Source organism: Ischnura elegans, chromosome 1, assembly GCF_921293095.1.
Source record: "Ischnura elegans chromosome 1, ioIscEleg1.1, whole genome shotgun sequence".
NCBI classification, from domain to species: domain Eukaryota; kingdom Metazoa; phylum Arthropoda; class Insecta; order Odonata; family Coenagrionidae; genus Ischnura; species Ischnura elegans.
Genome location: NC_060246.1, coordinates 164,667,574 through 164,694,613, shown reverse-complemented (window position 1 = coordinate 164,694,613; position 27,040 = coordinate 164,667,574). Strand labels below are relative to the sequence as shown.

The 27,040-nt window shown below is 38.3% G+C and overlaps 1 protein-coding gene across 1 annotated transcript in view; it reads left to right on the top strand.

The window, feature by feature from the left end:
- LOC124173071 (mitochondrial glutamate carrier 1-like) overlaps positions 1 to 22,283 on the top strand; it is a 50,713-nt gene extending 28,430 nt beyond the window's left edge. The window contains exons 2-8 of the mRNA XM_046552585.1: positions 10,435 to 10,569; positions 10,664 to 10,719; positions 13,166 to 13,259; positions 13,618 to 13,742; positions 14,324 to 14,503; positions 16,179 to 16,335; positions 17,225 to 22,283. Of these exons, the coding sequence (XP_046408541.1) occupies positions 10,435 to 10,569; positions 10,664 to 10,719; positions 13,166 to 13,259; positions 13,618 to 13,742; positions 14,324 to 14,503; positions 16,179 to 16,335; positions 17,225 to 17,369 (892 nt within the window). The 3' untranslated portion in view covers positions 17,370 to 22,283. The remainder of the gene's footprint in view (positions 1 to 10,434; positions 10,570 to 10,663; positions 10,720 to 13,165; positions 13,260 to 13,617; positions 13,743 to 14,323; positions 14,504 to 16,178; positions 16,336 to 17,224) is intronic.
- Positions 22,284 to 27,040: the final 4,757 nt, after the last annotated feature.

Genomic DNA, 27,040 nt, shown 5'->3' with positions numbered 1-27,040 from the left:
ACTAGCTTAATTTTATTCGTCTTCGGACCATGGCCCCTCCGAAGTAACTATTGAGAACTTTAAGAGATGGACTGAAAATAATTGAATATGAAGAAAAGCATCCGGGATAGAAGCGCGTGAGTATTGGAGAACACCTCGGGCTGACCGCTAGCACATGACGGTAGGGGCGGGGAGGTGAAAACAAGAAGTGGGATGAAGCCGAGGCTCAGGCGGGCGTGCCGCTGACGATTAACGCAACATTGTTCACGCTTTACACATGGCCTAAATTACGTGAAAAATATATTTATTAGACGAACATTACAAATAATTGACTTTTTTTGGCCTATATGATCCATCTCACAACCAATCACTGCGCCGGCTAAAGCGGTTGTTTTAGGCATAACATGCACATTGCTCTCGTGAATACGTGTACTGGAAATGGCGTTTCATGGATTTTTACATCAGAGAGAAATCCATAATAGCAGGGTAAATGCCGAGTGGAGAGCAAACGTTTTTAGTGAGGTGGCGTGTTCCTTTAGGATATTTGAAAGAGATATTATTCGAATTAACAGTATGACCTAAGTGTCTCGATAAAATACTAGTATTCCTGTAATTGGCTAAAATCTTCTTTGAATCCTTTGTCAAATATCATAATTACGCGCCAAAATCCTGCGTTTCCTGGGACAAAGGCAACCTATCCAAGCATTCCCGCATCGATCGTTTTCCCGCATTCATCGTTTATTCCGTCCATCCCCCTGAAAAACGATAGGTCGAGGTTCCACTGTAATTATATTAAATTGATTTATTGATTTATTACATTCTATAAACAATTTTAACAAATATTTTCCGCGATCTCAGAAAGATTGGGTAAGGGAAATTTGGTTACTGTGCCGTAATAAAAACGTGCGCAAAAAACAATCTCTCGGCGAGGAATTAAAAAAGGACTTCCGGTGGTCAGACGGAAGAAGGTCCTAAGGGCATTCGCATATTAAAGGAGGCCATGGTATTCGGCGTCCGGGCAAGAGCGCGGTTGGGCCTTTAGTTGGCCCTGAATTTTCCAAACGTTGACGTCATAACAGATATCACTTTTCATTGCTGAGTTTACATTCACGGCGTATGTCGCTTACGTTAATTTTTAGTTTATATACGGTCGGTGATTGTCCTATTGTTGACTTTAAACGGACCATGAATTTGACGACATTGAGACCGTGAAAACCTGAAAAAACCGTGAAAAATTTGAAAAAAACCCGTGAAAACCTGGAAAAAACCGTGAATTTCATTATTTTGGTAGAGTGGGAACCCTGTGATGGATAACGAATCGCAATCAATGCCTTTCGTTTTCTTTGATGACGGACACTACCCTATTTGGGGAACCAGATCATAAGAAGAAGCAATCTTAAAATAGGAGAAGGTTGCCAATTGGTTAGGCCGTTCATGTTAAAATTTGGACCAATCAGGGCTCTCGGGGTCAGAGCGGACCCATACGAAGAAGAGGGCGAAAGTGGCGCTTCATTTGGAGGATCTCCTCCTATCGACACCACCGCCACCGTCCCCCACCCACGACACCACCACAGCCTCCACTACAGTGTGCCACTTTGCCCCCCCCCTGTGCAGCATGCCCGCCCCATCCTCGTCTCAATTTTCTCTCCGCCCACATCATCGCAGGCGAAGGCAAAGAATGAGTTCTCTCTTGGTTTCCACCGCGTTGCTTGATATGCGCGATGGCGACAGTTTCGCCGGCAATCCCGCCGGCATCTTTCGGGCCTTGCGTGGAGTTTGATGCAACGTACACTAAAGTGGAGCTTTTGCATGAAACTGTACGTATGATCAGAAGATGGCGGCGGGTTGGCCAATGAAACGGTTGTGGTCAGACATTAACAACGCGGTGGAAACCCGGAAAGGGTGAGAATATTAACATCATCTTCATCTTTCGGGTCCTCCTGGCGTGCCTGGTGATATGATGATTTAAGAGTTTCACTTGGTATCCATCGAGCGTCTTAAGATGTAATTGCCTGGATCTCCTATTTAGCAGTCTGCATTTGAGCCCATTCTCCCGCCTAGATACGTGATTCGTCCTAATGTTGGCATATCCTCTTGTAATATACTGCCAGGTGGTACTCTTTTTTTGTTAATATTTTGTACTTTGATCTATATAGGTTCCATAATTGTCCTTGGGCAGTACATTTTTTTCTTTTGCAATTGACTCGGCTAAGTTGAATTTGATTTTGCGCCCGGTTTCCGACCACGCATGTCCCCAAATGGGTGACGAGCTTAATTTCTAATTAACGGGTGGTCTTCGTGAGGCTCTTCTGATCTCACCTATGAACTATCCATTCCCACATGGACTGGGCATGTATTGCAATCCTGGAAGTTATCTTCTTTCTCTTTTCGCAACGGAGAAGACGGACACCGCCTGGTAGGATCATTCGGGAGGGTGCATGGCATAAATTTGGACCAATCACGGAGAGGTAACAGACTCACGTAAAGGCAGCGACATAGTCGATTCAGCCCCTTCGACCTGAAAATCCCCGGATGATACCGAGGGAAATTGCTTAGTCATCATACCATGGTAGCTGCAGGTAGTATGCTGAAGCATAGGATTTTTTACTAGTGAAAAACAAGTTTATAGCATTAAATTATATATTTTTTGAAAGCTTTGACTTCTGTTTTCTTCTTTTCTGTTTCTTCTTTCTGTTTTATTTCTTCGTATTTCTCAGTCGTTTCGTTCGAAACCGTCGATAACGCTGTTTGTTAAGGACTTTCTCCATTGAATTTCCTTCACTATTTGTGCAATTCTTGTATACGCATGTCAAGCAGACGCCATAGTTCGCATATTTGGGATTGGATGTCTACCGGCGCGTTGGTTTTTTTTGCGAAGAAAATCGATTTGCAGCGCGTAATTCGCAGCTGGCGGGAGAAGGGAGTGAAAACTCCCTGTTCAGCGGTTGCCTAGACAACGATGATTGCATCAACAGCTCGCATGAACCGGTAACCAAGCTACATTCCGCTGTCACTGAATTTAACGTTACATCGTTCCTCGCGGCAGCAGCTCTTTGGGAACCTTATTTTACGAACAACCTTATTTTACTTGGATGCTGGGCATTAGCCTTTGGCTCAAGGCACGAAATCGTGAAATTCCGATCGTGTAATTAATTTCATACGTTATAAGTGATCGTGAAAGTAAAGCTTACATCTTGTCTGCGAAGAATACTACATGTAGCTTCAAGAGTATTTCCAATGAAGTATTACGTGGTGTGTTTGAATACGATGTTATACCTTCGAAAGTGTACGCGCGCCGACTGCTATTTACATGTAACTTTAGTTTATGAAATTTTTTTCAAATGCCATTAATTTATGAGAGCAAATTTCTCGGAAGGCATCTCTTTAAACATTGATTACATTAATCAAAATCTTCCGCTTCGGACACTTCTGCAAGAAATCTCGAAAACGGCATTCACTCGTGCTGACACCTTCATCCACGCTATCACTCTTCTCTCTCCATAGCTTCTATTTTTGGCCGCCAGGTGTCAGACACTTGGTTTTCATTTGCGATCGTGCAGTAGACCACGTGGAGGAGCGAGGAGAACGCGTGAGAGAAAGAGAGCGTGTTTGGATCGCCCCTTAGCTGATCGGGGAGAATGGGGTCAAGTGCGAATATTTAATTGGGGGAGGGAGGGTTGGTGACATCGAGAGGTTTGCGACACGCGCGAGTGGCATTTTAACTCACGCGCGAAATCAATCTTTTCGTCCAGGAATAAAAATGGCCAGGGGAATTCGTTGCCAAGGAGATGAGGCGAGATCAATAAGTTCGCAACTATCGCGTCCAGCGGCGCTGCATCTTGAGGACCCCGCTCTAAAATCTGGTTTATAGAAAAAGAACGAAAGAAAACAAATGCATCCAGTGTCGCGCGAAATCAAAGAAAATAGTTGACGGAGAATTAGCATCATGAAAGGTATATGAAAAAATTAACGCATAATGGACGTTAATCTACCTCTCATGTTGTAAGAGCTAACAATAATAATTAGCAGCCGCACTCACTAGATTAAAAGCGAAGTGAGTTGCTCGTTAGCCGTCTTAGTTAGTGCCTCGTTCGGAGGTTATTTCTCCGTTACATTTTTATATCCATGTTGCCTTTCATCCCAAAATTTCATCTTCCATGATTCACGGTTTGAGTCGAAAAAACACTTAACAAAAGCACGCGAAACACTTGACTTCGACATTACATGCACGCTAATTCGAAATCGAAAAAAACCTCACTCTTACTTTCACGTTGAGTGAACAAGGTAGTGCGCAAAAATTTTCTTCCATCGACCTTTCTCAATTACATAATATGGTTAAATTGTTTCTCACGCAAAAAACGAACGTTTACTCGGTAAAGAAGTACCTTCTCGTTTTGGGATTTCGTAGTATTCGGTTTTTCTTTGTGCCGTAATTCATCTTTCCCTTCCGTCTTCCGAATTCCGGTAATGACAGCCAAGTGAAGGTGAAAGTGACGCCGATCAAGTCGATTCGATCTCCTGTTCACGTGATGGCGCACGGTGGTCTGAGGAGCACTTCACTGTGTCTTTCTGTGCTTAATCTTTCTAGTCATAAGGGCCAAAAAGTTATGTATAATCAGGTATTCTATGCATTTTCGAATATGTAAAATATTTATGGAGATGGAGTGACGTCATCCACATGTACACACTACCCCAATGCAAGCGGATTCAATAAGCATGAAGCGGGGGATGATAAGATGACTCCAGCAGTTAACAAATGAAAAGGGAATGCTCTAACAAAGTTCCGCCTAGAATTAATTAAAGTCCTTCATTATTCCAGGGAAAAACGAATTCCAATTGCTATCGTTTCTGCAAAATATCTCTGTGTAACGTATTCTGTACATCCCCTGCAGATTTAGAGGAATCGCGCTGATTTCTTTTGTGTTCACGAATTAAGTCTTTCTACGCCGAATGCCATATACTCGCTGCATATTCATGGTGTGGCCGGAAGAGTGCGAAATAGCACCTCTCTTGATTTTTTGTACGTAAGTGTTCAAACAACTACTGGCTTTCTCGACGAACCGTAGCCTCATGACGTAGGACAGCGAACTCACACGACGATTACCTCCGGCTTCACATCACGATTACCTCCGACTAAGGAGACATCCAACGGTCATCGCCGAGTTAATGAATTCGTTATTATGGTCCCTATATTATGGTTCGTGGTCTCCGAAATGTATAACACAGGCCGGAACATTGCCACTTTTATTATTAACGAGTGGATGGGTGCTTGAATTCTTCAAGCGGGTTGGAGAGGGTAGAGAAAACATATTTGTGTCGCGTGGTTTCGAGTCTCGTGTCCATAAGTTGTTGAAAAGTTCTAGAATTCCACCACGTAATGTCAAAGCAATTCGATATATTTTATGATAGCGCAGATTCGTTATTTATCGAAAGTTGGCCCATCCTCTGCATTGATTTCTATTGAACAGTAAGTGGAATACTAATATATACATACACACCAAATTTTATTGGTCTAACTGATATAGTTATGAAAATATGTATATTTGAATATTGGCTACAATAATGGAATCGAACGTATGAATAAAGTGACATCTGTATTGAAAAACACGCAATTCTATTCAATTTTATAATGTTATCCATTTCTGTTCATTCTATTCATCCACTATCAATTACCTTCTCAACTATGCCCTTGGATGGTAAATTCTATGTGGTATAGCAATTCGATATATTTTAAGGATACGCAGATTCGATATATATCGAATGTGAGACTACATAGATAACATATTTACCGTGTGCATTATGAGGAATACCAATATGTACCCATTTACCAAATTTCATTCATTTACCTCAAATACTTATCAAGTTATGTCAATATTCATACATGTTATAATAATCGAATCGAACTGTCGATTATACTGACATATGTACAGTAAAATGCTTATAGCTATTGAATAAAATTTCATTCTTTGGTCGTACACTATCTATTACCGTCTCAACCATGCCGGTGGTTGCTAAATTCTATGTGGTATAGCAATTCGATATATTTTACGGAACCGCAGATTCGATATATATCGAATGTGAGACTACATAAGAAGCATATTTCCCCTGTGCGTTATGGGGAATACGAAAATGTACCCATTTACAAAATTTAATTCATATACCTCAAATACTTATCAAGTTATGTCAATATTAGTATTTGTTATAATAATCGAATCGAAATTTCGATTATGCGGACGCTTGTAAGATAAAATTCGCATTTGAATACATTCAAAATTAATTCTATGGTCATCCACAACAAAATCCAGCCTCAACTTTGTCCGTAGGTATTAAATCCTATGTGCTATAGCAATTCGATATATTTTTAGAAAACGCAGATTCGATATTAATCGAATGTGAGACTACATACAGTACGTATTCTCAATGTACATCATGAGGAATACCAAGATGTACTCATTTACCAAATTTGCCTAGTGTAACGAAAATACTTATCAAGTTATGCCAATTTACTTATTTGGTATAACAATCGAATCGAAATTTCGATTATATCGACACCTGTACAGTAAAATGCGCAATGCTCTTTATTCAAATTTCATTCTATGGTTATCCACTACATATTTACATATCAACTTTGTCCGTGGATGTTAAATCCTATGTGGTATAGCATTTCGATATATTTTAAGAAAACGCAGATTCGATATATATCGAATGTGAGACTATATACAAAACATTTTCCCATTGTGTATTATGAGGAATACTAAGATGTACATATTCACCAAATTTCATTACTCCAACAAAAATACTTATCAAGTTATACCAATATACTTATTTGGTGTAATAATCGAATCGAACTTTCGATTATACTGACCCCGGTACGCTGGAATACGCAATTCCGTTGGTTTAAATTTCATTAGTTGGTAATTCTACATGCTATGCCGGCACATCTATCCCCAGCGATGAATATTCCAAGTACTTATTACCATTCGATAAAATACAATAAAACGTAGATTCGATATATATCGAAAATTATTCCACCAGCAGCAGTACGTTTAACATTGATCAGTGAATAATACCAAGATGTACCATAACTCCAAATTTCATTGGTCTATCCGAAACACTAAGCAAGTTGTGCTAATTTGCGTTTTTCAATGGCAGTATAGGTCAGCGAAACAGGCAATGGCCGCCCTTACATTAAATTCATATACATATCCATGTGGCATGAGGCATAAGATAATAATTTGAGAACAAAAGAGCAATGCATTTCGAAGAATGGACCGCGATGGTTGATTGGGTATCGTCCCATACTTATCATATTTCTCCCGTCTACTGCCATACTCCCTCGTATAAGGCGATGCCAGTATTTCTTACGGAGCCCGACCTCGAACGTTTGCCGGGAAGGAATGGCGGCGATTGCCGGGGACTCAAAAAAATAATTTGGGAAAATTTCGTATTTAAATAATTCATTAACTATTAGGATACCTAATTAAAAAAGAAAACCCAAAGTCTACCGAATAGGTAGGCTTGTGCCAACAACTTCGCGAGCTACATAGCTTAAGTTTTGTTCGCCAGCTCTCAAATCGAAATCACATAAGAACGCGTGTAAATCGATATCTCGAAATCGGCTCGTCTTGGGAGCTTCTAACCCATGCCAAAAAAATCGGCCAAAAAACTAGTTTCCCATTTGGATCTCGTCCGCGTGCGGCGATTTTAAGTGGGTCATATCGCGAATTTATTTTTTTCCATAAGAGCCCATGTTAAAGTAGATCGATATATCTCGAAAAGTATCGCACTTTTTGGCATTTTCAGATTTTTTCTCCCGATGAATATTTTTTTAGTTTTACCCCAAAAAATTTCACCTCGATCGGCCCGGTAGTTTGGGCTGCGAATTATGGTCAATCACCCAATCAGTGAATCAGATTCCAGCTATTATTATGCGCAGCATACGCAAATATAGCTTATTTTTATTATTAATTATATATAACACATTAATAGTAATTGGTAAGGCGGAATTCCATGCTATTATTATCAGGAAACAATAAATAGTTTCGTCGCATCCTATAGTAGCGTTATGGTAAAGTGCGATATACGTAAACAAATATTAACTTGCAGGGCTTATTTTATGAGCCACTGCTCTTTCATTTAGAACATCAATGCATTACAGTATCATAGAGAAAAATAACCAGGGAAATGGGAAATAAAAAGCATTGTGATGGACTTGTTTCCTACAACAAGGTGCTAATATATTGTTTTATAGCGGTATAAAACGATTCAGGAACCAACAGTAGCGATTGATTGATAACTTTAGTAATTGTTATATAGAAATTTACGCTATCAACCAAGTATTAACAGCCCACATAAGATGATATAAGAAAATTTTCTTGTTTCCCAATTACTACGTACACAAAAATAGGCGTTCTAATGTCAAACGTGTGATAATCGTAATTCGGATGTTCCGACACACCTCGGAGACATACGTGGAAATTCAAGCTGATTTTTTTAAAACACGGCGGCCGTTACCTCTAGGTGTCTCCTCAATTGTATATAGTTCGTCATATGAGATCATTGTCTTTCGCCATTACTCGATTGTTGGCTCGGTTGTAATAGGAAATTCCCTCTTTGAACGGCCACTTCGGGAAGCAGTACCAGAGCCAGATTCTAGGGAAAATCGAATCGTCTGTCTGCTGTTTTGTCCCTCTACACTCACGATTGAACCTTTGAGGTCTGGCCAAATTTCACTTCCCCCTGTCCACGTCGAGGAAGCTTAATTTTTTCCTCGTGGGGATAATTAAAGGAGAAGGCCATCGGAAGATCGGCTATTCTAGTAGCTACGAATCTATTCTAATAGGACGCTGCTGTCGAGGTCGTCATCGTGAAATTAGTCGACTCATTCTGCGAGTTTTTACTCGGAGTAAATGAATAATAATATATAGTATAACTTTGTATATACTCTTCGATAGATGAGTGAGCCAGATGAGTGAGCCGAAGGCCATATATATATATAGCTGCACCGGTGAGTCACGAAAATTGGCGTTTCGATATAAGTACATAGTTACCAAAAGAACTTTGGTCTAGGAATTTTTAAAATACGTAAAAACGGAATACACAAGGGTATATCAGCAATACATTTTTGCCTTTTTGTTGTTATTATTATGTCTTTTTATATTATTATTACGTAACATGAAGGCTAAGTTTAAAGCGAGGAATGATCGTTAGACGAAGAGACCGTTCTCAATTGTGAGAGGTAAACGCTGATTTCAAGAGACGAACACTTAGTGACGGGGGCATAATCTATGTGGCCTTTGAGAGCACCTGCCAACCCAATATGTAGTTTTCACGCGTGACTCTAGAAATTAGGCAATTCTGCGTGCAACAAAAGCATAGCGGGTTGCCGTTCTCTCAGGACGAGGATTTGTTTTTTTTTCCTCGCCACTACGACTTAATCTTCTTTCGCTCCGTTTGTGTCTCTCGTGGAACTGGAGCATCCTAAGGTTCATACATTATTATTCATAGAAAGAATTCATTATACATGTACTTTCTTCGCCTCAATAATAGGTTTTGGTACAGTTGTTTGAAATTTATGCCTGAAATTCGTAGCATCTACCAAAAATTTGAGTGCCATCTATAACTTTATCAGCCCGAATAAAGTCATTTGTAATTGTAAGATTTTTCGCTACGTAGTAAGAATTTTTTAGGTCGTGTATGTTCTGTTTTTTTAATTTTTTTGCGTGAAACATTTTTTTTACGTGACGGACTATATCAGGGAAATAAAAGAGTCATCCAATCATTGCGGCCTCAGCTTCGTGGAATATAGTCCTGTTAATGGGAGTAATAACGGCTCAGTAATTTTCCACGGAACGATTATTTAACCCAACCGATTTCGGCACTTACTTTGTCATTCTTAAGGGTATAACTCCACAGGTCTCCAGTCTCCATGAATTTGTACTCTTGAGAATGACCCTGCAAATGTCGAAATGGATTGGGTTAAATGAATGTTGTGTGCTTAATTACTAAGGCGTTGTTACTCCCGGTAACAAAAGGAATAAAATGCTGGGATATTAGATTGGTTACGCCTCGTACTTGATGCAGTTACAAAGGGAGAATACTTTGGTACTGGTGAATTGTAATTGTCTGCTGTATGTTTCCGCAGCTATAGAACCCTGTCCATCCTGCCTGTTTGTCCATTGGTGGTTTATTATTTCCCACCCACCCATTGGTTTCTCCTGAAGACCATTCCCCTATCCATCACTATTCCTGTAGGGCTTTGAATAATATCCAAAAACCATTCCCTCATCTTCCTCACGGGGACTCATCATACAGGGGGGGGACTGTATAGGGGTTCCCCGAAGGAGACAAACGTTGGGTACAAATTAAATATTTTATGCAATGGGAAATGATGTTATTTATGTGGATGATTTCATTTGCCTTGGATGGTTTAATTATGATAATATTTGTTCGCAGGTTGCTTCCAAAAATCGTCAATGGCGGAATCGCAGGCATCATTGGTGTTTCGTGTGTGTTCCCCCTGGATCTTGTCAAGACGCGGCTGCAAAACCAAAAGGTTGGCCCCAATGGAGAGAAGCAGTATGCATCAATGTATGTATCTAACGTAAATGATATCAAGCAATGTCTCGTGGTAGGCATTCGACTGTGCACTATAGAATGCTGTACAAAAATTGATTCCTTTCAGGTTGGACTGTTTTCGGAAGACATACCGGGCTGAGGGGTACTTTGGAATGTACAGAGGTATGTTTTGGCCGACAGCAAAGATAGAAGTGGTTACCCAATCAATACAGCTGTTGAGACTCACGTTTCAATGTACTTTCCTCTGCATGAATTTCTCAGGAAGAGAGGATGCAGTAGGGTGATTGCAAAGTTATAAAGTTTCAAAATTCTTTTGGGGTTTTAGTAATGTTGGTTGCAATGAGGTCCGAAATGAAGCACATAAAGGATTTGGCTTTATCGGACTACTATTAAATCTTTTCATTTTAAAATTTTGAGATTTTGGCTGAATGAGGAAGACTTTGTTTTTGTCATCACTTATCTTTCCATACCTCCCACTGAATTCCTTTGGTGAATTTTTGCATCAGAGTGAACAGTCACAAATAGATTTTCTTGGTTTCTGTGCCGATAGCAGTTCTAATCTTAACCGATGGGAATAAGAACTGAAGAACTGTCTTAATTTAGGGACACAAGTTTATTTCCTGCAGTTATCTGTGATTGAAAAATTTATGATTGCTATGACATTTAACCCATTAACGCCTAGCGGTACCATAATGTACCAGCCGGTAGCGCAATGCTAAACGTAACTTTTTTGTCACCTATTGTAATTTATTTGGGTTTTTGAGAGCTTAAACATAATAAGAAACTTTCATGTGCTAGTAAAACCGAAATAACTTACACATACTGCTTATAATGTAGCATGTACTGCTGCAAAGAGAGGATGAATACCTTCCTTCTGACTGAGGAATATTGAATTACGAGTGGACGCTAATTTTGTTCGAATTTGAAGTTGTTCGAAAAGGTGGACAGTCAGCTGAGTTTATCTCAAGAAATGTCTGAGAATTTTCAAAAGTGTAATGAAGCTGGACCGAGCCGTAAAGCATCCAAAAGGTTAAAAAATAGGGAGGAAGGACGCATTTTTGATGATGAAGAGATCGTGAAGCACGAAAGGATTTCTCGTAATCCTGATTACCAACTCACTGTTTCATGAAGCATCCCTAAATAGAATATTTGAACTGTTCTTTGACGAAAATGTCCTTACGTACTAAGTGTTAGAGTCGAATAGGTGTGTACAATTCTGCAGCATCTATGACCCAAATATAACACATGAGGTACGGTACCGAAAATATTTGTTGCAATTTTTTTTTTAAGTTGGCCTAAAATTACTCCCAGTAAAAGGCTCTATTGTGAGGCAGCACTAAACGCCAGAAATAATCTTGTTTATTACACAATGAGACGTGACAGATTTCTACAAATTCTTAGGTTTATTCACTGCGCTGATTACACCGCTATGGGTAAATCAGATAAGATGTGGAAATTCGCCCTTTTATGGGCATGGCAAAAGAAAGATTCGGCGGATATTTCAGAGAAAAGCAGTCCTTGAGTTTCAATGAGTCGATAATGTTCTCATTTGGAAGACATGGCTGTTAGCAATTCATGCGGGGGGGCCAATTATGTTTGGCTAGAAAGTGTGGTGCATCAATAGCTCAGATAGCTACTTAGTAAAACTCAGGAAACGAAAAAGGAATTGGGAAAGATAGTGTGAGGGTGACAAAATGGTGGTGGCCCATTTTTACTTGGATTCTAGATGCAATGACGCCCAACGCATGGATGCTGATGCGGAAATCCTGAAAAAGCATAACTCAGCTTGATTTCCCATGGGCACTAGTATAATCACACGTGGATACAAGGATCCCCTAAAATATCAAGGACGTGCTCAATTTACCAGAAGTGCGACTGAAATGGGGTAGTTGGCTAAAGAAATAGATTTGTAATTGATTCATGTTTCAAAGAACGCATTCAACTGACAGCGGCCTATCTTCTTTCCAGTGCCCCTGAAAGGTTCGACGGGCACAACCAACAAATAGAATCCAAGCCCAGCGGGGATAGTGTGCTCCTTAAAACTGAACCAGTAGGATAAGAACAGAATGCTTGAAATGCATTGCAGTGACTGCATTGTTCATTTCCATGTGCGGCAACGACTGAGTGAAACGCTAAAATCATGTTATTCTTGATTTCTACGTCAATTATACATAGCTTCTGTTTTATAATCACTATTATTTAATTTTTAATTGAACATTATCGATATTTGAGCGTAATTTTGGGTGAAAATGAATGTATTTTGTGGAAAATAATGAATATTTAACGTTTCTGGCTTAAAAATGTCATTTCCGAAATGTTCTTCAAATTTCGATTTTTTGACCCCTTAAACGCCTAGCGGTACCATATGGTACCAGGCTGTATCTCGGTAACTATTAGTGCTAAAAGAATAAAATTTGCACTGAATGACTCGGAATTTCATAGGTATTAAAACATATGATTACCACAAAAATCGCAGATACTTTTTAATTCAGGCGTTACTGGGTTAATGAAGTTGTGTTTTTGACGTTGGTTTTGACTTTGCATAAATTGCTTATGTATTCATTACACGCATATTATGATTAACATGCATGGATTATATCATTTTTAGGATCAGCAGTTAATATATTGCTCATAACCCCAGAGAAAGCTATAAAATTGGCAGCAAATGACTTCTTCCGTCATCACCTGTCGACAGGCCAAGGGTGAGTTCCATTTGGGCAAGGGCATTCATTTACTTTTCCAATGATATTTCCTATCAAAGTGCTGATAGAACAACCCAGATTGTGTTGCAAAATATGTCTTTCAAAATTTTTCTTGAAGGCAAAATTTTGTAAAGTCATAAATTTGTACTTTTTTAGATGAAAATTTTGCTTTGTGAACTTTGAATTTGGCTGCTGACATTATTTTCTCTTTCAATGAATGTGTGAAATTAAACAGATATTGTGCCTACCCATTCAACCTCAAACATATACATACGTATGGAAGTTATTGTATGTGCATCTGTCCATATTCCTGTGTTGTCCGCTGTAATTTTGGAATTAATTTCCCATCTGTTTTCAGGAAACTTCCCCTTGCCAGGGAAATGCTTGCTGGAGGCTGTGCTGGATTCTGCCAAATAGTCATCACCACACCCATGGAACTCTTGAAAATTCAACTCCAGGATGCTGGAAGGCTGGCCAAAGCAGGTGAGCTTGTGTTCCTATCACTCTGTTGGGTTAGTTGGTTTGGATAGGTGATGGTAGGGCTCACCCCAGACTAAACCACAGGATTATGAAATCTTTATATTTAGGGTGCTTTCCGTAGACCACCTTGAACTTAGCATTTGGACCAGAGACCCTTTGATTAGTATCTAATATGCTACCATGCTTCCCTTCATACCATAATGGAGCTCCTTAATTTTCATACATAGCTTGGGCTGCAGTTATTCGCGGTTCTCTCCATATGCTTTTGATTGATATATGTACTTCTCATCTTAAAATTGTTGATGGAGATTGAATTTGGTTTATCACAATAGTTCTCTGTGAAGAGACTTGGCTTTCTCTGTATTGAATGAAATTTCTTATACACCCTTGTAATATTGATTAGAAACTTTTGATTCGATTGTTGTATCTGTGACTCCCTAGCATTAATTCAGTGAAGTGTGATTTCTCATTTTTATTCCATGCATAATATTCATCTTTTTGTCGAGAAACGGTGTGGATTGAACATTTCCCTAGCTCTGTACATTGTGGTTCATCCCAATGTGTTTTACTTTTTCTGCATGCAGGCGGAGCTCCGAAGGTGTCTGCGACTTCTGTTGCGCTCGGCTTGCTGCGCACCCAGGGAATCCTGGGCCTGTACAAAGGGACCACGGCCACAATGATGCGTGACGTCCTCTTCTCCATCTGTTACTTCCCCCTATTTGCTCATCTCAACGCACTCGGCCCTCGCAAGAGTGATGGCTCAGGTGAGCTGATTAGCGCTTGAAAAGTCTCTACCACGATGCCAATCAAAAGTGTAATGAAGTCAATTTGGTCCAGGTATGCCTCTTTTCATTGGCTCATTAGCTGATGCCTTGTTACAGCATTCGAAAAGAATTTTCCTCATTTTTGTAACTGTGAAATATGTTTGATAAATTTTATAGGCATTAGAAACATGTGAAATGTTACTATGCTTAAAATTTCAGCATAATTTATATTTACTTAATCTTTTTTGCCATTCATGGTGGTGGTCTAATTATGATAACACTGGTTTATTGTTCATACAAATAAATTATGATGTATTTGAAGAATAGGTTAAATTAAAGATAAATGTTTTTCCAAAATACAGATGGCCCTCGCAAGAGCGATGGCTATAGTCAGGTACTTGGGAGTGCCGTAAATTGAAAGCAGAGTATTCATTCAAATCAAAATTTTAAAAATTCTGATGTTTAAATATTTCTTGACAATGCTATTGGGGTTTTCGGTGTGCATATCAGTGGTGGATTAAGGTTATGGTTTTGGGGAGGGCAGTTCATAACTTAATGTGATGTCTTGGTGAGTACACAATATGTACCTCTGTGATAACACGTCTGAGGTCTGAGGATTATGAGTAGAAAAGCGGCTTTAAGAGATTTATCGATTATTTTCAAGTGTTGTTTGTTAATCTGGTGAAGTAGAAACTTCTATTGGTGAGCCTAGGGTAATGGTTACCACCTTGTCAAATTTTCTAGTAATTACAGGGAAGGTTGGGGTGGCAATCCTGACCCCCACCCCCATTATTTGCCCCCATCGTTAATGTTGACTAGCGGAGGTTTCTCCTTCCTAGCTGGAGATTTCTTCAGGGCTCATGCATTCCAAAACTACCACATCAATTCGCATCTTCACGGTGGTGAAGAGGGTGATGGGCAAAGGTGGAACACTCTGGACTGCTCTTTTATTTACCCATAATACTGGCTGCCAAGAATCACGTACTCACTGTCATGAGTCTATTGTAATTGTTTTATATTTTCCTAGGCTTCCCTTAATAGTCTTGTATTGAAATATTTGTCCTTGACCAGGATTATTGGGTCTTAAACCCTAATTTTGTATCCTTACACGGCATACATGGCAACTCTGATGATTTTTCATAGTGATCTAAATGTTTTTTCAGTTTCAATGGATATGATTCCAATAATAGAATTCTATCTCTTAAATAATCACCGTGAGAAAGCTAAACCAACACTTGATCACAAACAAAGCTTGGGAATCACCGATTAACTTAAATCATAAGCACATTCAATTCAAGGCAATTAATCAAGAGCGGATTGCAGTTGAAGTCGTAAGTGATTGGCATTGATTTTGAACATGACTGAATGTGTTAAAATATTCTGGGTGGCTCAATGCTGGAGATAAAATTTGTTGACTATTTTCACTGAAAATCATTGCAATAGAAATAAAGCTTAGTTGGGGTAGGACAAGTAATCCAGTGTGTCTGTGCATATGGAGAGAGAGAGAAACAGAACTCCGATCTTTTTACTCCCGCACGCAAGATGCATACTCCTATAAAGCATTATTTTAAAATGCCTGATCCTGATGGGATTTTGTGAATTGAATTTGGATCGATGCTTCTGACCCAATCGTCAGTAATAATAATAATAATCTATAGTTTAATTCTTCTTTTAGGTGAGGCAGTGTTCTGGTGTTCATTCCTGGCTGGGTGTGCCTCGGGCTCCTTCTCAGCATTTGCCGTCAATCCGGTGGACGTGGTCAAGACTCGTCTGCAGTTGCTGACCCGAGCGGAAGGGGAGATTCCGTATAAAAATGTTCCAGATGCATTCGTGTAAGCACGTGCAATCTTTTACCCTGATTTCTGTGGCAGTAGTTGAGAAATTTGTTTGGCAAGGTCCCGCATTCAGATCGCGACCATCCCCATTGAAGGGACATGCAGGTTAGGGACATCATTTGGATGGCATCAGCCGTAGCCTGTTCATCCCTTGTATTCTTCTCTCTAATGCCTAAATGCACTGGCTCCCAGAAAAGTTCTCTTGTCCAATTAAAAATGTTGTCATCCAATTCAAAGAACATTATTCTCTCAAAGAACTCTCATTCTATTTTAAATGGAGTGCCCTGTGTTTAACCTCTCTCATTTCTTAATTGACTGATGGCATGCAAACTTTTTTTATCTTTTTAGTAATCTCATTGTTATTGCTGGGAAGTGTAAGTTTAGCACATTTTCTGGCCCCCACACTGATGGACATTTAAATTAAAAATGACATTATCTCAAAAAGTAACCAAAGTCTCATGTTTCTTCTTGGCTTATTTAATAATCTCATGTTTAAAAGTCATATGAGAAAATTACACTTACTTCAGTGGTTTTCAAAATTATCACATAGTAAATCCGAAAGTGATCAAATTGATCCCCCTGGTCATGCTAATGTTAGCTCATGTGATCCTCCCCTTTGATGATTGCCTTAAACAATCGAAAAACAGATTTATGTATTTTTCCATCCAAATTCAATTGTCATGTGGATTTCCTCCCTATGTTCTCCCATTCCCTCAAGCCAATTACATAGTAGCTTAGCTTAATAATTCCTAGAATTAGGGCTCATGATATGTTGGTAACTGGAGAGAACTTTAATCTCATGCAAAAGTAGTCGTATACTATTACTATACATGAAGTAACACCAAGTACGGGGCCAGCTGAATGTGTAATGTCATGTTCTTTGCAGGCGTATCATGAGAGAGGAGGGACCTCGCGCATTCTTCAAAGGTGCTGCCTGCCGTATGATTGTGATCGCTCCCCTGTTTGGCATTGCGCAGATGGTGTACTACCTGGGCGTGGCCGAGAAGCTCATGGGCATCCAGAGGGGCTGAATGGCTGGGCGTTGAACGTCAGGGCGAATACATAGTCAAAAGTGCAAACTGTGAAGGTCTGCATGACTAGAAAGATTTACTATCGGTCTAGAAAAGAGTGGATGTAACTATATTAATAAGTGTGTGTATGTATGTACATATAAAATGTCGGTAATATGGGTGTAGAGCCAGGAAGTGATGTATTCTGTTAGTTGGCAGATTTCAAGATTGTTTGAATAATGCTGTATTAGTCAGAATATTGTCCCTCTGTGAGCGTATCAACTCCTAATTTGATCCAAAATTCATTCTTATTCAGCAAAAGCATACTTTTTTTGGTGGATGAACAAATTTCCTCAATACGATCTACTGACATATTTACAGGATTGTTTTTAGTTTATCTTCAGGGCTGGCTAATAAAAGATTATTTAGTTCTTTGCCAACGTTTTGACCATTATGTTGTCATCCTCAGTGTTTGGAGATTAATTAGGAAACTGGGAGGCAAAAATCAACCATTTAGTATTCGTCAAACAGTATAATGAAATATATAAAATAATGGGTGCAATAAGTGATGAAACAAAAAAGTATAAATAAAGATCAACGCAAAGATAAAAAATTGTAGTGTTTGTTGTATAAATAATTAGTCGCCTCTAACATTTTAACTTGATTTATTCAATACTTAATAGTTGATTTTTTCTCTGAGCTTCTTATGTAAGCTTTAAGCCTTGAGGATGATAATATAATTGTCAGAATGCTGGTGAAATGCTAAATATTTTGTTTGACCTACATGCGAACTGGAAACAATCCTGCAATTTTAGTGGTCAAGAAACACATTCGCAAGATATATTTTCATCCCAAAAATGGACTATGTTCATATCTTTGGGAATCATGAAAAATACGGGGATCAACTTAGGAGCATGTGCATTGGCTTGTTTGGATGGAATGCTTGTAACATTGTGAATTCGTGCGTCGACTGAAACACATGTCATCAAGCAAGGTAGTACATTCTAGCCTGAAGACAAACACTCATTTCTCTTTACCAATGTCTGTGTCTTCTCTAGAAATGTTATTGACTTGTTGTAAAGTGTGGGTGATCATCCCTCCAGGATCTGTCAATTAGCTAGAATATGGGAGGGATTACTAAATGTGATAATACATATGTCTGGGAGTTTTCCTAATGCCTAATTTTATGGCATTAAGGATATTGATCATGAAGCTGTGACTAAAATGATTCGTTTTTTGCTGTTTTATAATTGAATGGTGAATTTTTAGTCATGTTGTTGATTGACAAGAGATTTCAGCGTTGGATTGATTTTGTAATAAATAAGTATTTACCTGGTGCAATACCAAATTTCAACTGCCAAGGAATGTATTTCCGTTTTGATTCTTTCCCAGTTGTGAAGTTTTCTAAGACAGTTCACTTAATAATGTGGCACAGCAGTTTCACTCATAGCATTTATGTATCGGCTTTTATTAATTGCAGGACTAGGTGGTATTAGTGTATTTGTTCCTATTTTCCGACATACCTCTGCCAGATTAATGCCTTTGAACATCTTGTAAAGTGAAAAATAATTCCATTTTCATTTTATTTTTTCACTATTAGCCTCCCACTATATATATATATTTCTCTATCTGTTTCTTTATTATTAATGGACCATGCATCTCTTGAGACAATAACCATCTCACATGAACACTCTGCTTGATTTTTATTGGGACTTTTATTTACCATGAGATTGAATTAGCAGTTGATCATGTGAACGCCATAAATAAATTTTTCACTGGTCGTGAACCAATTTTTCAGTGTGGTAGCTGGCATTTTATTTTTGGGGAAAATTCTTTGCCTGAGTATCTTTTTTGTGGGTGCACTTCACATTCCTGCATGGGTATAATTTCAAATGTGGTGGAAATCCAAATAAGCCTGGAACAAACTTTTATTAAAATTATTTCTCGTTGCTTGTAGTTAGATGTTATAAATTATTCTTTCTGCTTTTGCATGTTAATTCAATCATACTCAAATTGTTTCATATTTTTGGAATTTTAAATGAAATATGTGGGTTGGAATTTCTCTTTATTTGAAATTTATTCATTGCCTTTGATAATGCTTGCGTCATTTTAGAAGCATTGCATCCATATTTGTCTTTAAATGTGGAAACCTTTTTATCAGCATTGTTGTTGCTGGTGATAAGTGTCCACTCAAACAATAATATATTAGACCAACTTTTGATGTTGTCAGCAACTAACCTTGTTGCACATTTTGTGAAATAAGATATCGTTTCAGGCGCGGAATTAAGGAAGTTGTTAAATCTTCATTATGAAACACAATTGTAAATTCCACTTTTGATTTAATATCAACCAACTTGGGTATCAGAATCTCAGTGCCATTATCTAGGTACTTACGATGTCATGTGGCGGTTGGGTATTTGTAAATGAAAGGGAACCAGGGGACAGAGTGAGCTGTGAAGGGGAGATGATTGGGCTAAAACAGGCAAATGGAAGGTGAAGTTGTATTTGTGTTGTTGAGGAGTACAATCATCCAGGTTGAGGGGATTTGGTGGAGGGTTTATGGGTTTTGGTAGGGAAAGCAGTGGCTTTTGGTATACATAGGTGAAATGATTATAGGTGGTAATGAAAAAAGGTGACTTTCACAATTAGACATTTCAAATTATTCTAAAAAATCCAGCTTTTGACTTTTGTCATTAATGGGACGCAAAAATGGCTGCTGAAACCCGGTTTGTCGATATTAAAGGAAGTGTGTAGTTTACTACTGCATATGAAATATATTCTTGCACTGTTAATTTAGTAAGTGAAGTTTTAAAACCTTTGTCCCTGCTTATGTTAATTTTGCAGAAGTGTTTTCTCATGGATTTTGGGCTTAAAAGTCTTACGAATTCCTTTTCTTTGAATGCATATATTTTCTTTACCAATGACTAGATCAGTAGCTGAGAATGCAGTCTATATATTTTTATCTGTTCAAAATGTTCAGCTATTTTGAATTAAAGATGGATTTTATCCCATACCATTATATAATGCTTAAGTTTTTGCTAATAGTCACTTTTTCTTGTTAGTATGTTTTTCAGTAAGTGTCTATGGAACCATTTTTTCTGGTAAAATGTTGATGTGTCAGCAAGGACGTAAAGGGTCAAAGATTTGAGATTATTTAGCAAAAGTGGGATTTAATTTTTATGTGCACTGCTATGGCCTACATTTTATTTACCCATACTGTGTATGAAATGCTTGATTAATTGCCCTATGGCCATGAACAAATCTGTGAACAAAATCCACGTAAATAAATCCTAGGTGTTATGTAAAGTGGTAGCTCATTTGTATGGGCTGCTACACAGATTTGGAGAAGCTGTGCAATCATGTCAATGTATTTGCTGTATTTGCATGTGTTGGCTTCTTATCAGTAGCTATACAACTTAGAGACATTCACCTATTGTTCTCTTATATCAGACATTTATTTTATAGTACTTCATTTTTAATCATCCATTTTCAGTGAATTATTATAACGGATAATCTTCAGGAAACTTTTCCCATAATTTTTGACCCAACATCTTTTACTGGTTATGAAGGTTATGATTTTGAAGGCTAACTGTTATTAAGTGGGATATTAACTGTGTTTGAGGTGGATCTTGCTGCTGAGTACTCATTTTCTGAAGGTAGATGAAAGTTTAATTTTTTCAAAATTTGGATTAGTGAAGAAGAGTGCAATGAAGAATAATTTTGGGGAGTTACACATAGGAATAATAAATTATTTTTCTTCATTTTATGTTGATTGTATGTTTTCTTTTGCTTTCACTATTTAATTACCTCTTTCTACACTGTGTTGTAAATCTGTATGTCTTGATGGTAGGTTAATAAGTGCTTTACGAGCTTACTGATCAAACAGAACTGCGTGTCGTTTCCAATGACATATGGTCACTAATTGGCATTGTCATGGGTGTTTTTTGCTGTAATGAACAAGACAATAATATTGTGTAAGGGGGTATATGTTGTTTTCCTTTTTTTTTTTAGATCAGTATGTTCACATTGACAATAATCTTGTAATGACAATATTTTGTTATGTGCCATCAGTGGTGTATGTTTAACTTCTTGGTGCTGTGTAATTAATTAGGTATCGTGGCAACTTTCTTCTGATAACAGCAGTTTTGCTTCTAAGCATCATGTACATGTTGTGATGCTGGATCAATCCAGTCTGTTAAGGTGCTGTTCATTGGTTAAATTCTGTTGAGGTAGTGGTGGAGAGTTGATTTTGGCGTTAAGTGGATTTCACTTTTTAATGGTGTTGAGCTTTTTATACATGAGTACATTTTAATCACTGGAAAATGAATTACTTTTTCCAATTTAGTGTAATTATTGAATATTGCCAGAGTTTCATATCACATTGCCTTCCTAATGATTACAAGCCACCTTTTTTTTTGAAAATTTGAAATTGATTGTGGGCGAGTGGAGAGGAAATATTTAAAGGTATATTTGACCTATTTCCCTTTGCTATCATGGTGATGTATTGAAAAGGCAATACTAGATCCACTTTGCTGCTGTTTTCATATTTACTCTTAATTGGCTTCATTTATTTGTGATTAGTAATTGTGTATTCATTATAGTTGTTGGGTTTGTCTGTGACTTCCATAACATGTTTTGACATTATCTATTTCTCTAATAATGTGGTTAAAAATGGAAGATATTGGACTGAAAGTGATTCTGTTTTGAGAAGAGATTAATATTTTACCTTTGTGAATGTGTTTGTCTTTGAAAGCCTACCAAGATTATGTGTGTCCTATAAAATATCCAGTATTATTTCCTCTGTGCACACTATGAAATGAAATGTTGCCAAAATGTTCCATATCAATTCATCTCATGAATGCACTTGTTGGAATCAAATTATTACTTTGAGCACAGGGATATATGCATATAAAATAAATATTTGTTGATGCATAAGCAAGTTTATTGTTTGCTGTCTTCAAAATATGAGGGTTTTATCTTTTCTTAGCTTTCCATAATCGTCGCTACTAAGGATGAATCGGTTCTTAAATTTTTTTGGTTCTCGGTACCGTTCCGGTCCTCCCCCATCAGTTCTCGATACTCGGTTCCAAGGACGAACTCTTATTATATGAATTAATGGCAATTTAAATGAACAATAACAAGAAGTGAATGAAAAAAAATCACTAAAGATGTAAATTAGCAGGAAAGCTCTAAAAACTCTTAAGACCGTCTCCATAATTTTATTTGCCCATAAAAAAAGTTTAAATAACACATTGTTAAAGAATGTATGATCGACCAACATATCACATTACATCGGTCGGGCCCTTATTCTTTCTCGAGGTTTTGATTTGACAAATTCAACATTTTTACCCTCTCTGGGTCAAATCTATTTTTTTTTGGAAGAAATGTTGCCTGCAGTACTGAACATTGATTGAAATGATGCATTTTGAAGGGCCGTGCAGAATATGCTTGTAGTTTACACAGTTTACACACTGCATTGCATCAGGATCAATAGGGAAACTCCCCCAATATCTGAAGACGACATCCGTTAATTTGTTGCAATTTGTGAGTCGGTTCAAAATATATCTGTATTCTGCGATGTAGCTTGAATTGTTACTTTAATTGAAAACTTATTCGCATGCTTCACTATCATAGTTCTTATAACCTCAACAATAAACTACTCAACGCTCCAGTAGAGCGACACCATGGATAAACTGAGTGGCTGTGAGCTAATGCAAAATTGTGATGCAGTGTTCCATTCTGAAGAATAGCAACACTTTTTGATGCCTTGCATCAACTTATGAATGAGTTCTCGCAACGTATCATGCTCGTATGTGGAAGAATTACTGTGTATGTAATTACTGTAATGTAATGTACACAGGAATTAAGGCTGGGGGGAGGGGAATGGTTTAGGTGCAACTAATACCGGGGTGTGTGGGGGTATGGAATACCCAAGCAGTAGGTGCGAGATTAATAAATTGCGGAATTGAAGATAAATGATTCAAAATGGTGAGTTTTACGGCTTTCTGAGGAATATTTTATTAATCCTTGCACTATTCTATTAGGAATATCAATCCAATTAAGTAAAATGGATTAAACTTCAAATTTCTCTGAGCTCTGGAGGGGGGGGTTTATCCCCCAAAACCCCCCACCCTCGCTGCGCCACTGTATGTACATGAGTCAGTCGTAAGACCACTTCCACACTAAACGATTTTCCACCCGCCGCCGTTCACGGCACGGCCCACGGCATTGCAGAGCGTCGTCTCATCTGAAAGACGCCTGCATTCCACGTGAACAGCGCACAGTGGGCGGAAATGGGAAAAAGCTGGACAAAATTACAAAATGACTTTTTTTGAGTTACAGACTTGAAACTTCGCAGATATACTCAAAAAGGATTGAAATTTATGGATACATACTTCACTTGACATAGATCCCACCCATTACTGAGATACAGAGGCTCAAACGTGGGCAAATTTCCATGAAAACGCCCGTCTTCAATTTTCTCTGAAAATCTTCCAAAGTAAGTAGATGGTGACAGGGGCGCAGCCAGGAATTAAGGCTGGGAGGGGTTTAGTTGCAACTAATATCGGGGTGTGTGGGGGTATGGAATAGCCACCAGGATAAGCGGTAGGTGCGAGATTAATAAATAGCGGAATTTTAAGATAAACGGTTCAAAATGGTGAGTTTTACGGCTTTCTGAGGGATATTTTATGAATCCTTACACTATTCTCTTAGTAATATCAATACAATTAAGCAAAATGGATTAAACTTTAATATTTCTTTGAGCTCTGGGGGGTTTAACCCCCAACCCCCCCCCCCTCGCTGCGCCACTGGATGGTGAAGTTATAGGTGGATTATTGCGGAATAAAAAACCACATAATCTGTTGCCATGGTGTTTTTCTTTGATTTTCCGTAATCTTAAAGAATATCATCGATGAAGTCTTACCATTCAGTTACAAAATGGCGAATACTGTTTTTCGACAAAGTTTTACATTTAGGTAGAGTTTCAAATGGGTTTTCGGCAAAGTCACGCGGAGTAACTTATATGATAGCATTCTTTATAGATTTATTGAGGTTTTTATGCAGTTATCTTTGAAATAAGTTTGCGACGCCGGAAAAAATCTTGATTTTTCGATGGCGCGGCAGGGTTCGTCTCCGCGCGTCGGGAGTGTGATTAGCCGCAACGCGGTAAGGTTATTGAAACTGTGTGGGTTTTAACGCTCAGCGTTCACCGTTATTATGTTTTACTTCAAGTCACCGATTCTCAAATGGTCTATGGTGAAGACAGTGGAGGATTTTCAGCCGAGGTAAGTGTAGGTTTCATTGAAGTTTATTTCGTTTTCTTTGGATACGATCGAAGACCATGCTTCTATTAAAAGCGTTCAAACCTCGAAAAAGTGAGTTGTTTTCCTGGGACTCTTAAAAAAAGACCTAAGTACCAGAAAGGCACCAGCTGAGACTCTTACCTTCTTTACTCTCCGATACCTGAACCTCAGGATTCTACTGCGAAAACAGTCGTTTTATGACACCGCGGAGCGGAGCCTTTTTACCGTCTTAACGGGGTATTTCCACGGGAACTTCTAGCTTTTTTAAAATGTGCATCACACCCTCAGTTCTACTTCATATCCATAAAATAACATGAAATCATTCAATCAGAAAATCATTCACAGAGAAAAAAATGCTGCTGCATTGATTATTGCCGAGGCAGAATTTAAGGCTGCCGGGTACATCAGGCACTTCTGAGATGTGGACTCTTCCCCCCACTCCTCAAAAACTCGGCCTCGTGGCTAACGAGCCTAGCCGACTAGCGAGCGGCCTTGGAGTAGAGGGAGGGTACATAGGGGGCAGTGTTTAGGGAAGGGAGGGGAGGCGGTGTGGAGGGGATGGGGTTTAGATGACTGAAATTTTGGGAACCCTCTCGCCAACTTGGGACTTGGGTTTGTGACTGTTGAACACCTAGGTAGCCGAGTGTCACCGCGCTTAGTCTCTCCGCCGCATGGAAGTAGATGTATCTCAAGGCATCACGGCGGTCTTCGAGATTGGGAAATGGATATTATTTACGGAAGTGTAGAGCACAGAGATTAGTGAGATTTCGTCTCCAAAAATCCGGAAGTATTCAAATATAAAAAAATTGATTTGGTTACTAATTAAAGCAATCTCCTGTAGTAGCGATATAATTCGGCAAGTAAGAATTGAAAGGTACAATTTTATTGTTCCTTGACATTTTCAGAATATCGTTTGTTCTTCATGGTATTTCAACCCGTCAAAATATCTTAGAGATTTCGTTTTCAATGAAAAACTTAACTCCCGATACATAAAAAATTAATTTCCCACTTTTTCCAATTAAAACATTTATGGAAGAAGGTAAAATGTTTTTAACTTCTCCGCCATGAGGTTTTCCCATAAAACCTTGTCCCTCTAATTTCTTTCTTAAATAAATCCACGTGGAATACAAAAGAAATATTCTGTTTCCTCTGTATTTCATAAAAACCTGTGATATTCGCTTCAGATAAATATTTCCTTCCCGGATTTCACAGTAATCATCAAGTGGAGAATCTCGGGAGGAAATTTCTTCTACCTGGAGGCTGCAACTGGACGTTAGGGATGACGAAGACGCGTGTTGTGGTATTTTAGGCACTTTTACAATTTTCACAAATATAATTCGTACAAAAATATGCGTCAAAATGTATGTATTATTACTAGTGATGGGTCGATTCCAAAATTTTATTGATTCCGATCCCGATTCCGAATCTGACTTTTCGATTCCGATTCTACCGATACCGATTCCATCGATTCTGACGCCATAGGCTCCAAGAAAAAGACCACTTATAGCTACAAGGGAGAGCCCTGAGTAAAGTCATATTCACAGTTATAATTAAGATTAAATAATACTTATATGAATTGGGTAATATTTGGCCCTTTCAAATTCTCAAGCAGAAAAACCAACATGTTCATGTTCAGCCAGCAGGTTTTGATGTCTCCATGTTAGAGTATTACTGCCCTGGCGAAAAAGAATGGTGACATTTGTGTAACCTAATGGTAACTTTTGAGTGTACCATTAGTGTAGGAAAATGGTACACTCTGAGAAGGCTGTGTGTAACCATAGTGTACATAGTTATAACTCCAGTGTACAATCTGTGTAACTTTGTGGTAAAGTGGCCCAATCTGTGTAGGTTTTGTGTGTAACTTGTGTAACAATTGGCGCTGAATTGTGTACAGTGAGTACAGAGTCTGCAGTGGTACATGATGTACACTATAGTACCATTTATTACACAGGTGTACAATAATGGTAACAAGGGTACCATGCAATTAGGATTAAAATTAAAAACATAAATGCAGGAATGTTTAAAAATCAATCTTTATTGCTGTTTGAAGAAGAACTATAAATCATCAATTGTTGCCTCCTCTACTCCCTCTTGATGATCTTGATAGTTCCTGTTAAATGAAAAAGTAAAATTAAGAACATTTGTCAAGCAAAATTTTATAACTTGATAAAATGGACAAAAATTTGGTTTAATGCATAACATATATTACACTTTCTGTCAAAACAATCTTTCTTTTTTTTAATGAAATGAAACAGTGGTTGAGAGAACCTTATTTTTCACAACATTTTCATAAATAACTACCCCTTAAGTTACTGCTCTTATTTATTTTACCTCATACCATGTTGATTCCAGCCAACTTATATTAAGCCAATAGGTAAAATAAAATTT